Genomic DNA, 15,419 nt, shown 5'->3' with positions numbered 1-15,419 from the left:
GGTGTTCTCTTCCTCCACAGTCAGAATCTCAGGCGCCGTCACATCCTGAGGCACCTTACTGGCGGACGCTTTCCGACTCCTCCTACGTGTCAGTGGTTCTTCATCCTCGTCGTCGTCAGGGAGATTGATAACAGTGTTGGGTGGAGCTGCGGAGAAGAATCAGGATCAGAGATCGCGAGTCAGTCGACTAAGAACGGTGTTAAGAATACAGTACCTGGGTTCGAAGTTGCTGCATCCTCCATCTCGTGGTCATCAGCCCGGGCCGAGGTCTCAGAAGTAGCAGCACTGCAACTCCAAAGGGTCAGTCGACTAACTTCAGCGTCGACCAGAGACAAAGTTCACACAGAATAAGAAAATATGAGCAGCACAGTTACCCTGATATGGTGGGGATGGACACCTTCATCTTCGGCAAGAGTTTGATCGGCTTCGACGAGGCCGCCCTGGGCTGCTTCGGCGCCTTTTCAGTCGGCACCGGAGAGGTGGTCCGAGGGCGCTTGGTCGACTGAGTGGAGGTCACAACCCCCTTACCACGTTCGGTCGAAGGGTTGTGGACAAGCTTCGACCGCCTTTCTGAGCGCGGCGGTACGACCTCCTCCTCCTCCTCTTCCTCGTCCTCGACGTCGTCTTCATCACCGACATCATCATCATCGTCGTCATCATCCTCTGCAACATCCGAGTCCCATTCCTCCTCTTCCTGGCTCTCGCCCCCGCTCGCCTCGCCCTCCTCAGTCGAAGCTTGTGCCCCATTGGGCATCGAGTACAGCTCGGTGAGGGCCTAGCAGATGCCCAGACAAGGATCAGTCGACCAGTCGGCAGGGTTAACAGAAATGAATACGACGAGGGCGCAGTGGAGAGCAGAGCAAGTGTACCTTGTTTGGATCACTGTTGTGGTCGAGTGGAGGAATCCTTCTGGCTCCGCGTGGATTGTCCTTGTTTCCGGTGACGGCTACCATCCATCTTTCCAGAGTGACGTCGTCGACTGCTTCTGGATGGACTCTAGTCTCGTCTTCGGTCCCACAGTACAACCACATGCAGTGGCTCCAGAACTGGAGAGGCTGGATGCGACGCCTGAGGAATACCTCCAGGAGGTCCATGCCCGTCACTCCCTCCCGAACCAACTGCACCACGCGCTCCATCAACATCTTCCCGTCAGCTTTCTCCTCCGGAATCAGCTTCAGTGGGGAAGGCTTGCTCACTCGGTCCATGGTGAACGGAGGGAGTCCACTCGACTGCCCTGGCGTCGACTGGACCTGGCAGTAGAACCAAGTCGACTGCCAGCCTCTGACGGACTCGGGAAAGGTCATGGGCGGGAAGGTGCTCTTATTCCTCACCTGAATCCCCAGGCCTCCGCACATTTGGACGACTCGGGTTCTCTCATCACCTGGGCTCGCCTTCTTCACGGTCTGAGATCGACACGTGAATATATGTTTGAACAAACCCCAGTGCGGTCAACAGCCCAAGAAACCCTCACACATGGACACGAACGCGGCAAGATAGGCAATGGAGTTTGGGGTAAAGTGGTGGAGCTGCGCTCCGAAGAAGTTCAAAAAGCCACGAAAGAAAACACTCGGCGGCAAGGAAAACCCGCGATCAACATGGGTGGCCAAAAGCACACACTCACCCTCTTCTGGCTGGGGCTGCCACTCCTTCCCCGGAAGCCTCGCAGCTCCGTGGGGGATCAAGCCCTCGTTGGCCATGTCGAGGAGGTCATTCTCCGTGATGGTCGACTGGATCCAGTCTCCTTGGACCCAGCCCTTCGGCAGGCGGGATCTGGACGAGGACCCTCCGCGGCTGGTGGATCTCCCCTTCGCCTTCTCCGATGCCGACGCCTTCTTTGCACGCTCCAGTGCCGCCGTCTTCTCCTTGGCCATGGTCGCCGGCGAGATGCGCGAAGGGAAGTGGTGCGGGGGCGAGAGCGAGCATGCTGAGCAGGGAGGAAGGAAGCAGAGAGAGGGAGAGAATGCTAAGGCGCAGCACAGAAATCCTCGCCGGGCACATTTATAAGGTCCCTTCCGAGTGGATGACAGGTGGGCCCGGTCGATCTAATCATATCTGGAACAGTTATGCGGACGGGATACATGGCGAAAAAGGCGGCGCGGAGATCGAGGCGTCCATGCCCCGTCCCATCCGAACGCCGCGGTCCGCCCCGCTTCGCGCGTGCCCCCAAATTTCGCATCCCGCGGAATCCGCGAGCAACAAATCAGTCTGTCAGGCGCGGTGTTTCCGGCGATCCATCGCTCGGAGATCGTCGAAGCCTGAAAGATCACTCGACGCAAAAACAGAATGGATCAAGTCGACTGAAGGCAAGTTGTTTCCTGTCGACGAAGGGATTCTTTGGTCCAGAACAGCGCACAACCGGAGCGCAAAGGTTAGTCGGAAACGACATCAACTCCTTCTTCACTCGAAGCCTCAATCCATTCGGGGGCTAATGATGGGGTTATGTACCTAGGGTAGGGTCATGGACCTGATCCAAGTAACTTACCCTAGGACATCCTTAGAAGAGGTCGCATTCCAGTCGACCAACGAGGATTCACTCGACTGGCCTGAAGGACTCGACCACGAAGACTCACTCGACCACCAGGAGGTCAAGAGGCACTCTGCACTGCAGCGGCCTGTAAACAAGTAGACTTTATGATAGTAAAGGCCTTTATGTGGGGCGTTACCAGTAACGCCCCAGACTTAACTCACCTTAAACCCTCTCCTACGTGGGCTGGCTGGGGTCCTGGCGCACTCTATATAAGCCACCCCCCTCCACAGGCAGAGGGGTTCGGCACCTTGTAGTTCATACACTCATAATCCACTCGACCGCCTCCGGGCTCCGAGACGTAGGGCTGTTACTTCTTCCGAGAAGGGCCTGAACTCGTACATCCTTTGTGCTTACAACCTCTCCATAGCTAGGACCTTGCCTCTCCATACCTACCCCCCACTCTACTGTCAGGCTTAGAACCACGACAGTCGCTGCTCCAGGAACTATTTCGGACGTATTCTATGAATTTGGGCCAAATGGGCTAGGTGTCAGAAATATGCAACTGCACAGGCGCCGATCTCTACTGATGCTCCAAAAAAACGCGTTGGTTGCTGCCTAGGTCAATGTGCTCCTGGGAGGCGCAGGCGTGGCTCGACGAGCTATTTGCTTGGTCGGCATCTGCAAGGAGGAAGAGGATCCTCTACCGTTCGGCAGCCTGCCGTTCCACCACTGACATGTGGGCCTGTTGGAAACCTGGCCCACATGTTAGTGGCCCAACATCACCTAGCGCACGGCAGAGGAGCCGTGTCCGGGATAGGACCATACCGGTCCATGGGGAGGCGAGGTTGTGGGTGGTGAAGCTCTGGTGGATGATGAATGCGGCAATCAATCTTCAGTTTGCAGGAGCATTCATTACGATTGATGTGGGCCACCCACCGTCTGTGATTACATGGAAGTGTGCGTTCCTTTTTCCTCCAACCTTTTTCTATAGCTCCCCTATTCTCTCTAGGTTATCTTCAGCTCCATCCCCATGATTCCTTCATGTCAGATCTCGCTGGATCCTGCTACTTGCCATAAAATACTAGGGCCGAAGGAGGGCGCAGCTTGTGTTCCTAGGCGTGCGGCGCAACTGTCCAAGATAGTAGTTGTGCTGCTGCACCGGGCACTTGAGGATCTGAGATGGTCATGGGCGGCGGATCCAAAGGATTTGTTTTCCTGGAGCACCTCGTCCTCATATTGCTCTATCAACACCTCTCAAAAAACCTCCAACGACAGATTGTTGGTGAGCTCTCATACACTTATTCAATTCTCAGATTCTTCAATCTACATATGGTCGGATCTGAAACATCTACTATACTTGCATGCTTCATGTGTTTTTTTGTTCTGTATAGCTGCAATAGCTCACGAATCACATGCCAATTCAATTGATAACTGTGCAATTTTCTTCTAATAACAGTTTATTTGATTGAAAAGAGGCTACTTCTGTGCTCACAGGACATTACGTGAGATGACAAGAAATCTCAAATGAAGATAAGAATTCAGCAAAGCCAGTGAGTCTACTCTGTGCAATATTTAGTAGCCCTGTAATTTATATGTACTGAAGGTGTCACCAAAGAAAGGGAGACCAAACTTTGATCATGTTGCTGTCAGATGGTGTTTCCAGACTAATTCAGCAATGTAAGTTTCAGAGACTGTGATTGTTCTGTGGAGCTCAAAACAACTATTTCAATTTTAGTTTGTTGATTTTGATGTAACTTGAATCTATGTGGTTTTTTAGTAAAATCAGGGTGGAATCCCTTCTTTAAAAGAATATTAAAACAGACGTATGGGTGACGACAACATATTTATTTGAATGAAATCGATTAGCATGGAATATGTCCATATCATGTTAGTGGTGCTCGAATTCGCAACATCCTGTACTTTCTATAGGTGAATTGACCTTCCAACTAGAAGATGTCAATAAACAAAAAAGGGAAACAATAAGAGAGTAAAATGCTTGATGTCTACTACACAACCTTCTTCTTGTAGACGTTGTTGGGCCTCCAAGTGCAGAGGTTTGTAGGACAGTAGCAAATTTCCCTCAAGTGGATGACCTAAGGTTTATCAATCCATATGAGGCATAGGATGAAGATGGTCTCTCTCAAACAACCCTGCAACCAAATAACAAAGTGTCTCTTGTGTCCCCAACACACCCAATACAATGGTAAATTGTATAGGTTCACTAGTTCGGCGAAGAGATGGTGATACAAGTGCAATATGGATAGTAGATAATGGTTTTTGTAATCTAAAAATATAAAAACAGCAAGGTAACTAATGATAAAAGCGAGCACAAACGGTATTGTAATGCATTGAAACAAGGCCTAGGGTTCATACTTTCACTAGTGCAAGTCCTCTCAACAATAATAACATAATTGGATCATATAAATATCCCTCAACATGCAACAAAGAGTCACTCCAAAGTCACTAATAGCGGAGAACAAACGAATAGATTATGGTAGGGTACGAAACCACCTCAAAGTTATCCTTTCTGATCGATCTATTCAAGAGTCCGTAGTAAAATAACATGAAGCTATTCTTTCCGTTCAATCTATCATAGAGTTCCTACTAGAATAACACCTTAAGACAAAAATCAACCAAAACTCTAATGTCACCTAGATACTCCAATGTCACCTCAAGTATCCGTGGGTATGATTATATGATATGCATCACACAATCTCAGATTCATCTATTCAAACCAACACAAAGTACTTCAAAGAGTGCCCCAAAGATTCTACCAGAGAGTCAAGACGAAAACGTGTGCCAACCCCTATGCATAGGTTCATGGGCGGAACCCGCAAGTTGATCACCAAAACATACATCAAGTGGATCAATAGAATACCCCATTGTCACCACGGGTATCCCACGCAAGACATACATCAAGTGTTCTCAAATCCTTAAAGACTCAATCCGATAAGATAACTTCAAAGGGAAAACTCAATCCATTACAAGAGAGTAGAGGGGGAGAAACATCATAACATCCAACTATAATATCAAAGCTCGCGATACATCAAGATCGTACCACCTCAAGAAAGAGAGAGAGAGAGAGAGAGAGAGAGAGAGAGAGAGAGAGAGAGAGATCAAACACATAGCTACTGGTACATACCCTCAGCCCCGAGGGAGAACTACTCCATCCTCGTCATGGAGAGCACCAGGATGATGAACATGGCCACCGGAGAGGGATTTCCCCCTCCGGCAGGGTGCCGAAACGGGTCTAGATTGATTTTCGATGGCTATGGAGGCTTCTGGCGGCGGAACTCCCGATCTATTGTGCTCCTCAAAGTTTTTAGGGTATATGGGTATATATGGGAGGAAGAAGTACGTCGGTGGACCTCCAGGCTGTCCACGAGGCAGGGGGCGCGCCCCCCACCCTCGTGGGTAGCCCGGGTCTCTCCTGGTCCATCTCCGATACTCCGTGGGCTTCTTCTGGTCCAAAAATAAGTTCCGTGAAGTTTCAGGTCAATTAGATTTCGTTTGATTTTCCTTTTCTGCGAACTAAAACAAGGAAAAAACAGAAACCGGCACTGGGCTCTAGGTTAATAGGTTAGTCCCAAAAATCATATAAAATAGCATATAAATGAATATAAAACATCCAAGGTTGATAATATAATAGCATGGAACAATAAAAAATTATAGATACGTTGGAGACGTATCAATGCTCAGGACCAATACTCGTTAAGCGATGGAAACCCATCGATCATATTGTACTGATTTTCCTTCTTGTGCTCTCCAATTTATTTGTTGTGTTTTTGTTGTTTTGGCATTGCTACTAGCCTGCTACAACCCAGTCGTGCACCATGTTGGTTTCCACCCAAGGTAAGTAATTATGTGTTTCTAACATTAGGCTGCCTTTTCATAATATACATCACTATCAACGTTTTACTTGATTTCCAGCAAACTATAGTAGAGGTGAGTTTTTGCAAGTTGATTTCTTTATCACTAAAGGAGGATACGAACTAGAGTTGCAAAAAGGAAACTGTATACACACTTTCTCATTTGCATGCATGTCTCATTTACATTATATCCTCTGTTATTCTGTATTGACATCTCTGTTTATTCTTTATTAGTTTTTAACTCTAACTATCTCAACATTCCTGGTATGTTGCCAAGTGGTTCTTGGTACTTTGGATAGTGATGTCTTCGGATCCACTATTTCCGCTTCCTTCAATCAAGAAAGTTTGAATACTTCATATAGATAATGTTACTCCACTTGACCATTCCACAACATGCAACACCACTGAAATTTAACATGTATGGTGCCATACATTTGCGATTCATTTAATGGTTCTTCCCCTCTTTGCAGGAAACACAAGATCCGGTTGTCAATATGACATGCCACATAGTTGTTGTTCAGGCTTCGGTTTTCCTTCTTTTTTTACTAGCATGACTAGCTCTTAATTTTTTCGACGCACTGGTTTAAATGCTTGATGTACTACTTGTGTTGATAGACAAGGAAATTTTAGATGAGCCGATATGAACGGTTTCCTGTTATACCATTGAAGTTATGTACTTTCTCTCATATCGTGTTTCCATGTTATCTACATTAACTTTGATTCTAAGTGGCATGCCCTGATGTAGGCATACTTCTTCCTAGCTCAAAAGAGTTTGCATATGCTCCACTGACATATCTTTCTTCTGGCTCTTATAGAAAAATAAATGAGCAACTAACCGCTTGGTGCTATGGGTACGTGTAACTTTATACTCAGTTATACCATCCCTTGGTCCGTTTACTTTGTGAAGAGTTGATCTTATGACATATGATTTGGGTTACTCTATTTTGGCATTGTCAACTCATGTTATACTCTACTATGTGGCATGCTATACTAGACTATTACTACTTTGTACTATCCTTATTTTAGTGGTTTCTTGTTCTATGCATCGCTTGGTTCCCCAACAAGATTAATTAACCGAAGATAGATCACTGAAGATAGATCTAAATTTAGCTACTTCCAAGTAGTAAAAAAATTCAAGTATTTATATTGTCATGTTTTAACAAAATATTATACCCACCTTTTGGTCTGTATTATATGTAAACTCCTATCATTCTACTACAAAAATAGACACGCGCAACAACGTGCGCCAATCATGATCTAGTATAATACATATGTCATCACCGCAAAAAAAGCCTCCGTACATATGTGTGGATTAATTTGCAGATAACACACCATCAAAACACCGTGTTATAAAAACGGATTTGCTAACTCTTGTGCCATTTGATTTTACGCCGAGATTCGTGCTAAATTTTAACTTTAACTTTTCCTTTATGTTTTCCATACTAATATCATTTAGATGGGACATCTATTGTAACACTAAGCTCCCTAGTTTTAAAAAAGCCACATTCAATTGAGGTCTTCAACTGAGCTTGTATCATCCGATTTTGACTGGGTCAGCAATTTCTCAAAACTATCTCATTCAATTCATTTATACTATACAACATGCTTCCTAATTGTTAAAGCCTCACAATTAATTGAAATGTTCAATCAGCAAGTCCCGACCTATAAAAATCTATCAATCCCGTGGAACCTCCAAGGCCTAGAAAAAATAAGTGCCACCATGTGATACTATAGCATCAATATAGTATATGCAGCCACCGACGTAGAAATTTTACCACATAAATATACGTTGGTTAGCGTATGACACATAACCACACCACAAAGGCCTATCAAATCACCGCATTATAAATAAAAATAAAACACACTCCACCATTTCCCCCACCCGTCAAACAAAATATTTTATTAGTTTTTTGGAAACTTAAATTTCTTTAACTTTGACCAAGTTCAGAGCAAAAAAAATCGACATTCGTAATATTAAACAAAAAAGTATGAAAATTCATCTCATGATGAAACTAATCATACCAATTTGATATTATGAATTTTGATATATTTCTCTATAAATTTTATTAAACTTAAAATGTTTGACTTTCATAAAAGTAATACACCTTAGATTTTCAAACAACATGAGTAAATTTCTTTTAAGAAATCCAACAATACTAACAACGCAGCAAAGCGCATCCAACCTTTCTAGTACATTTTAATACATTTCCGTCTATAGCGTCAACTCACTATTAACTCTTATTATGTGGGTCGCCAGAGTGGCATGGGTCCCACCTGTAAGTGGGGAAAACAAATTAAAAGGAAAAATGTAAGACTAATTAAAAGGGGTTTTGCTGTCAACTCACTGTTAACTCTTGCTATGCGGCTTGCCAGAGTGGTATGGGTCCCACCTGTAAGTGGGGAAAGATAAATTAAAAGGAAAAATGTAAGACAAATTAAAAGAGGTTGTCTTTATCCGAATTCGATCTTAGGAACTCGCAGCTCACAAGAGATTAGCTAGCCACTGCACCGCGGTTATAGTGTATGTTTAAGTTGAGATAGACGCATTTATATATCTTGCGGAACGAGGATTGATTTGAAGCAAACTATGTGCATTTTTTTTTTGCGAAGTAGCAAACTATGTGCATTGCACACACGACCGACAAAAATATCATCCCGCCTGGGACGAACCCGAGCATAGCATTTCCATGTCGACCGATTGAGAAATCTTTTTCTTTACTTTTGCCATCTTCAAGCATTAGTGATTTTGCACAAACAAACTGTGTGTATTATGAAGCAATATAATTTAGAAACCATGACCAAAAAGTTGGCTAACATCGCCAAAAAGATTGAATGCTATATATCTTGACGTGCCACTTGATTGACTTTGGGTTAAACATAAACAATTTCTTGAAAAGAGCAAATCTGAGTCTCGTGTGCTGACATGACACGACTACAGTTTGGTTGTATCGTCATATCAGTGATGACGGATGAACATTAGCCCTGCCTGATATAAAGAAGACTGTCTAATTAAGGACTCCTTTCATACAAAGGAATTCCATAGGATTTCTATAGGATTTGGATCCTTAGGATTTTTTTCTGTGATGTTCGTTTGATTTGTAGGATTGGAATTCTTAGGATTTTTTTCTATATGATTCATTTGTACTATATTTTGAAGGAAACTTTTCATCCACTCATACTTTTTTGTAGAATTTCTTTGTTTTTCCTGTGCTATCAAACACTTCTCTAAATCCCGTAGGATACAATAGGACATGACACCCTATTCCTATAATTTTCCTGTTCCCGTGTTTTGAGAATCCTGCGAATCAAAAAGGCCCTAAACAGGGAAAAGAGGATGGTTCACCATTCGGAATCTCTCGCGCGAGACCTTACATCTCGAGTTGCTAACCGCACCGGCGCAATTTTTTTTCTTTCCCTATGCACTTACATACACGTGGGACCCATGCACGCGGGCCATGCCACATGGTAAGCGTTAGTAACAATGAGTTGAAGGCAATAAACAGAAATGTATCAAAATGTACCTCAAACACAAATTATAGGATCAATTTGTGTCATTTTTAAGTTTATGTATGAAATTGTACCCATCGTGCAAGTTTGTGTACTGTAATTGTAATTAACTCGATTTTTATTAACACAACTTACAAAATGTCAAGTCCCTAATTTGATCTATGGCCGAGAACTTAACGTTCAGCGTGTAAAAGTCGGTATCCTATCTTCTTCGTTTTCCCTCTGAGGAACCGATAGTCTCCGCATTTTGTTGATATCGGCTACCGATTTGTCTGATTAGTAGGCAAAACAGTTTGCGTTTGCATTTAGAATAGGCGATTTTCCCTTCCCTCGTCTTTACTCCATCCGCCTCGCTGTCGCCGTCGGCTGTGGACACCGAAATGCTCAGCCTCGGCGCCCATCCCTTCTCCCCGCCTCCCTCCTCCTCACACTACACTCGCCTCCGATCGAGACCCCGCTGCTCACCCACCAGCTCCGCGCCGACCGTCTCCTCCTCCTCACCGCCGCCCACCCTCCGCTTCCTCCGCGGGGGCTGCGCCGCCAACCGGAGCCGGAGGGCGACGACGATGGCCGCGGTGGTCTCCCCGGGGGACGGCGGCCTGGTCCACGACCTCGTGTCCTCAGGCGTCACCGCGGCCATCGCCCTCGGCCTCCTCCGCTTCTTCGAGGAGCTCGCCAAGCGCGGCGTCTGCGACCAGGTCAGTCACTCAGTCAGTCAACGGCCTGACTAACTTGCCCCCAAAATTTACCGTTTATCTAGCGCGTCAGTGTCCGCATCAGGTCACCGATTTGCATACTCAGTTTTAGTTTGTATGTTATACCATGTGACAGTAACAGTGACATGGCGACAGCAACGAGGCCATCCCTAAAGGAAAACAGTAGCGAGACCAGGGCACTACCGAATTACTACATTGATTTCCCAAGTTCTACTATGTAGCAGTAACGAGATAGTCAGAGCTGGAGTCGTCTCACATTCTGCTGAATTGTTGTTTGTGTTCACCAGGGATCGAATCCGTTGAATTGTTGTTATCTGAATTACAAGCTGCGACTCACAAATTATACTGCAACTCATTTGGTTGGTCGGTGCTTTTTGTAAGAGAACTTGGGATTGTGCATCACTGTGATGTGAACTGTTGTAAAACGTAGTAGACTACTCTTCAGGCTACATAACATAGGACGCATACGATGCTAAGTATATTAGGATTGCCATTTATAGAATTATCTGTTGCACGATATGATTTGACAGAAATCATATTTCAGGTGTGATTAATGATAAATTCTCCTTCAGTCCCAAAATAAGTGTCTCAACTTTACAACTTTGTAGAGACACTTATTTTGGGACGGAGGGAGCAGGTAGCTAACTTTTGTACAAAGAACACTTTAGGAAAGACAAGCCTAATTCGGCATGCTGAATTGAAATAATCTAGCTGCTATTGTCAGTTATAAATAGAACTGATGGTGAAATGTCATTTATCAAGGTTCGATTAAATCGGCATGTTGAGTTGCAATGTAGAGGCTATTGTCAGTTATAAATAGAATTGATGGTGAACTCTGTCATTTATCAAGGTTCGATTACATCGGCATGCTGAGTTGAAATCTAGCTGCTATTGTCAGTTATAAATAGAATTGATGGTAAACTCTGTCATTTATCAAGGTTCGATTACATCGGCATGCTGAGTTGAAATCTAGCTGCCACTGCATGAATTGCTCTATTTTGTATAATTTGTAAGTAGCATTCATATTTTTTTTTTCAGTGCTTATGATCCGGGTATATGCTGCTACTTTTAGATACTTTAGAAACTCAAATGTTTCGGATGAGGGACTGAAAGTTGTTGAGATATCCACAAATCCTGCTATTGTTCAAAATATAGTTCTACAGCTGATTATGGTCAGAGTACTAAATGACCGTGCACTAGTTTTCTAGTCAACTGCATTTGTTTAGTTGCTCTAGAGCCCTTTGATGCATCATTCCTGCGACAGTCCATCTTTCTGAGTGAAAGATGAATTCTATTATGTAGCACTGGCAGAGGACCCCATAGGGCAACATATCTTGTTCCATATAATCCAACAATTGGGCCCTATTATCCTTCAGAGAAGACACTTGAATCTCGTCATGTGCTATTGACCCTGTTGAACCTAAGTGAGGACATAAAGTACTACTCTGCCTCTACTCCTTGGTACATGCTAGCTATAGGCTAAAGAGGAAAGGCAATTAAAACAATCATGTGCTCATTTTAGCCTATGCCTTCGACTTCACCCTACCAATTTTTTTGACGGTCCTCCGCCACTGTTCTTTTTTTTTGGATTATGTACTTTTCTTAGTAGAGCTAACAAGCTAAATCACCATAACTTAATTTCCATCCAGAAATTGCTTACTACACATACCATGTAGTCCTCCGCCACTGTTCTGTAGCCTACCAAAAACCCATTCCATGAACCCTTGGGTTGTGCACAGCCCACCCTGTTTGCAATTTATTCTTGACTGATCTCAGATAGCCTGTCTATACATCATGAACTCAGAGCCTCCAGATGATATTTACGGTTGCCTACTCAATTAATTCAAGCAGAAGTGAACTTGCTCACAAAAGTTAACACAGTGTGCCATGGCGTACATTTGGCAACTAAATATGCTAACCACTGTAACATAGCCAATTAGCCATGTATGGGTGTCTTTTTCTTATTGAAATGTGCAACTTCATATAGACACTTTGTATTGATAAATGTCCTTTTTTGGATGCAGAAACTGAATAGGAAACTTGTGCACATAACTATTGGGATGGTATTCTTGCTCTTTTGGCCTCTTTTCAGGTAATTGATATCTGAAATGATACTGTGAATGTACAGCATCTTGGTGTTCAATACTAATGCTTTATACAGTGCGGGAAGGTATGCTCCTTTCTTTGCTGCACTTGCACCAGGGATTAATATTATAAGGATGCTTCTATTGGGGCTAGGAATAATGAAAAATGAAGCGATGGTCAAATCAATGAGCCGATCTGGAGACCACAGGTGCCACAGTCAATGCCAACCCTTTGTTATTTAATACAGATCTTTTGTCTTGAGATTCTCCTTTTCATTTTCTATGGCATTATCGAGTCTTGCTTTGACCGGTTCAGGTTATGATTCCTTTCTTCCTGTTTTTCTTTTGAACATAGGGAACTTCTCAAGGGACCACTGTATTATGCCACTACTATAACTTTGGCCACTTCTGTATTGTGGAGAACATCCCCAATTGCTATAGCACTTGTCTGCAACTTATGCGCTGGAGATGGTACGTGCATGTATCTGCATTTCACACTATATGTCCTAGAACAAATTTTTATCTTGCGCAACATAATCTGCTGCCTATCTTCACACTGTGGCTGTAAACAGTATGCCAAAAGAATCAGCTGCTTCGCCCTTCCTAGACGAAAGCAGATATAATTAGGCTGTTCACCCTTCGGCGCTGTATGCTTCCAGGTATAGCAGACGTAGTTGGGAGACGCTTTGGAAAAGAAAAGCTTCCATACAACCCCAACAAGTCATATGCAGGAAGCATAGCGATGGCTGTGGCTGGTTTCTTGGCTTCAATTGGGTAAATACTTAATGAGACCATGCTACCTGCTTTTCCCCCTTCAATGTGCCTTGCTCAATCGTGTGCTCTCATATTGTTCAGGTACATGCATTACTTCCACAGTTTCGGTCTCATGGAGAAAAGCTGGTACATGACCTTGGGCTTTCTTGTGGTCTCCGTAGCCGCCGCACTTGTCGAGTCACACCCCATCAGCACTGAACTGGATGACAATTTAACCGTTCCCTTGACATCATTCCTAGTCGGTAGCCTCATTCTCTGATGTTTAGCGCCAAAGGAAGAATACTGTGGTCATTCTTTTCACCACGTGAACTTCCGACATGTAACAAGATTATCGACAAGCATGCGATATTTTTGTTGTTGTAAATGCTGCTGAACCATAGGAACAATTTTCTACGCCCTCCGTCTCATAATGTAGTGTAGTGTCAAAAAGCGTCTTAAATTATGGGACGGAAGGAGTAACTATTTATCCACTGCCGTTTACATACTGAGATTGGTCCCAAGGTTGACGCTGTATGCCGTATGTCTTGCTCTCTGGAGAAAAGAAAAAATTAGAGGGCAAAACTTGAGCGTTTATACTGATCTCCTGTGCTTTTCTTTGCTCGCCATGGTGTGCTTCCGCATGTTGTCTTGCCTGCGTGAGCTAGGGTACTCGGGTTTTGACAGCTTCCAAGGTGACGCTCCTCAGAGCATCTTCAACAGGCGCGTCAAACTAGTGCCGCGCCGTAAAATCCTCCGTTTTAGCGCGCGCGCAACCGAAATAGTTGCGCGAAAAACAGCGTGCGCGGCATATGTAGTCCAGCGCACGGGCCGAAACGCAATCGCGTGCCGCATATTTGCTGCGCCCGCTCCCGCGTGCTGGACTCTCGCGCGCTCACTCGCACCTCCCACCCCCATCCATATATGTCGCGCGCGCTGCATTTTTACGCACTGCCGGAGCGGCGCGCGCGCATGCTGCATTTTAGCGCGGCTGCTAGAGCCAGCGCTGCGCTATAACTGTTTTTTACGCGCGGCGCGTTCGGCGCCTGTTGGAGATGCTCTCAGTCCGTGGTTTCTGCTTGAAGTAAGACTGCAGTGCCGAACTTTCTACTGTTCGAAGAACACTGAACACTTGTGCATAACAAAAGTACTAGTACCATTCACATGCCACATGCCCCTCCGTGCTCACCGTCATTTTGTTGCGTTTGTGCATCTTCCTAACTGATTTCTTCACGTGATCACGTGCACCTCACGACCACATATCACGACATGCAAAGGCTAACGTTAACACAATATAAAGATACGATTAGCATGTGCACGTACTTCGGTTGGCGTGAAACAATTGACGCTGCCGTTTCCAATCTGCCGCGCGCGGCATGCTTGCTAGTTTTGTTGGATTCAAGCAGTTTGCATCCCCCATTTTGATCTCCCCTTGGTCGTCAGCTGGGCACGCAAAAATGCTCTGCCTCGGCGTCCATCCCTTCTCCCCGGCTTCCTCCTCCCCACTCCACACCTGCCTCCTATCGAGACCGCTCCGCTCACCTGCCGGCGCCGCGCTGACTGCCTCCTCCTTGGTGCCGCCATCCGTCTGCTGCGGCTGCACTGCTGGCCGGAGCCGGCGTGCAACGACGATGGCCGCGGTGTTCTCGCCGGTGGGCAGCAGCGGCCTGGTCCAGGACCTCGTGTCCAGTGGCGTAGCCAGCCTGATTTGTCAGGATGGTCCGGTAATAGAAATATTTACACAAGTTTTATTTTATTTTAAACGAAATGTTTTTACTACACTATACATAAGCTATGGGGGAATTTCAGGGTGGTCCATGGACCACCCTGGCCACCCCCTAGCTACGCCACTGCTCGTGTCCTCGGCCCTCACCGCAGGCGTCGCCCACGGCCTCTTCCATTTCTTCCAGGGGCTTGTCGAGCGCAGCGTCTGCGATCTGGTCAGTAAATGATAGTACTTCAAGTGTAATAACTAATGATGAATGGACCCCGATAAGTCTCGAACGTTCGGATTTTGTAACTCGGA

The 15,419-nt window shown here is 45.2% G+C and overlaps 2 protein-coding genes across 2 annotated transcripts in view; both read left to right on the top strand.

The window, feature by feature from the left end:
* Positions 1–10,166: 10,166 nt before the first annotated feature.
* Positions 10,167–13,928, top strand: LOC119269473 (probable phytol kinase 2, chloroplastic). The gene is made up of 6 exons (XM_037551308.1): positions 10,167–10,541; positions 12,584–12,651; positions 12,721–12,852; positions 12,999–13,114; positions 13,303–13,417; positions 13,499–13,928. Exons 1-6 carry the CDS (start codon positions 10,224–10,226, stop codon positions 13,674–13,676), a joined length of 927 nt encoding a protein of 308 aa, XP_037407205.1. The 5' UTR covers positions 10,167–10,223; the 3' UTR covers positions 13,677–13,928.
* A 922-nt stretch (positions 13,929–14,850) lies between these two features.
* Positions 14,851–15,419, top strand: part of LOC119272646 (probable phytol kinase 2, chloroplastic) — a 4,792-nt gene continuing 4,223 nt past the window's right edge. The window contains exons 1-2 of the mRNA XM_037554092.1: positions 14,851–15,112; positions 15,203–15,333. Of these exons, the coding sequence (XP_037409989.1) occupies positions 14,851–15,112; positions 15,203–15,333 (393 nt within the window). The remainder of the gene's footprint in view (positions 15,113–15,202; positions 15,334–15,419) is intronic.

The sequence above is a fragment of the Triticum dicoccoides genome, chromosome 3A (assembly GCF_002162155.2).
Source record: "Triticum dicoccoides isolate Atlit2015 ecotype Zavitan chromosome 3A, WEW_v2.0, whole genome shotgun sequence".
In the NCBI taxonomy this organism is placed as follows: domain Eukaryota; kingdom Viridiplantae; phylum Streptophyta; class Magnoliopsida; order Poales; family Poaceae; genus Triticum; species Triticum dicoccoides.
This window is presented reverse-complemented; position numbering and strand designations above follow the sequence as displayed.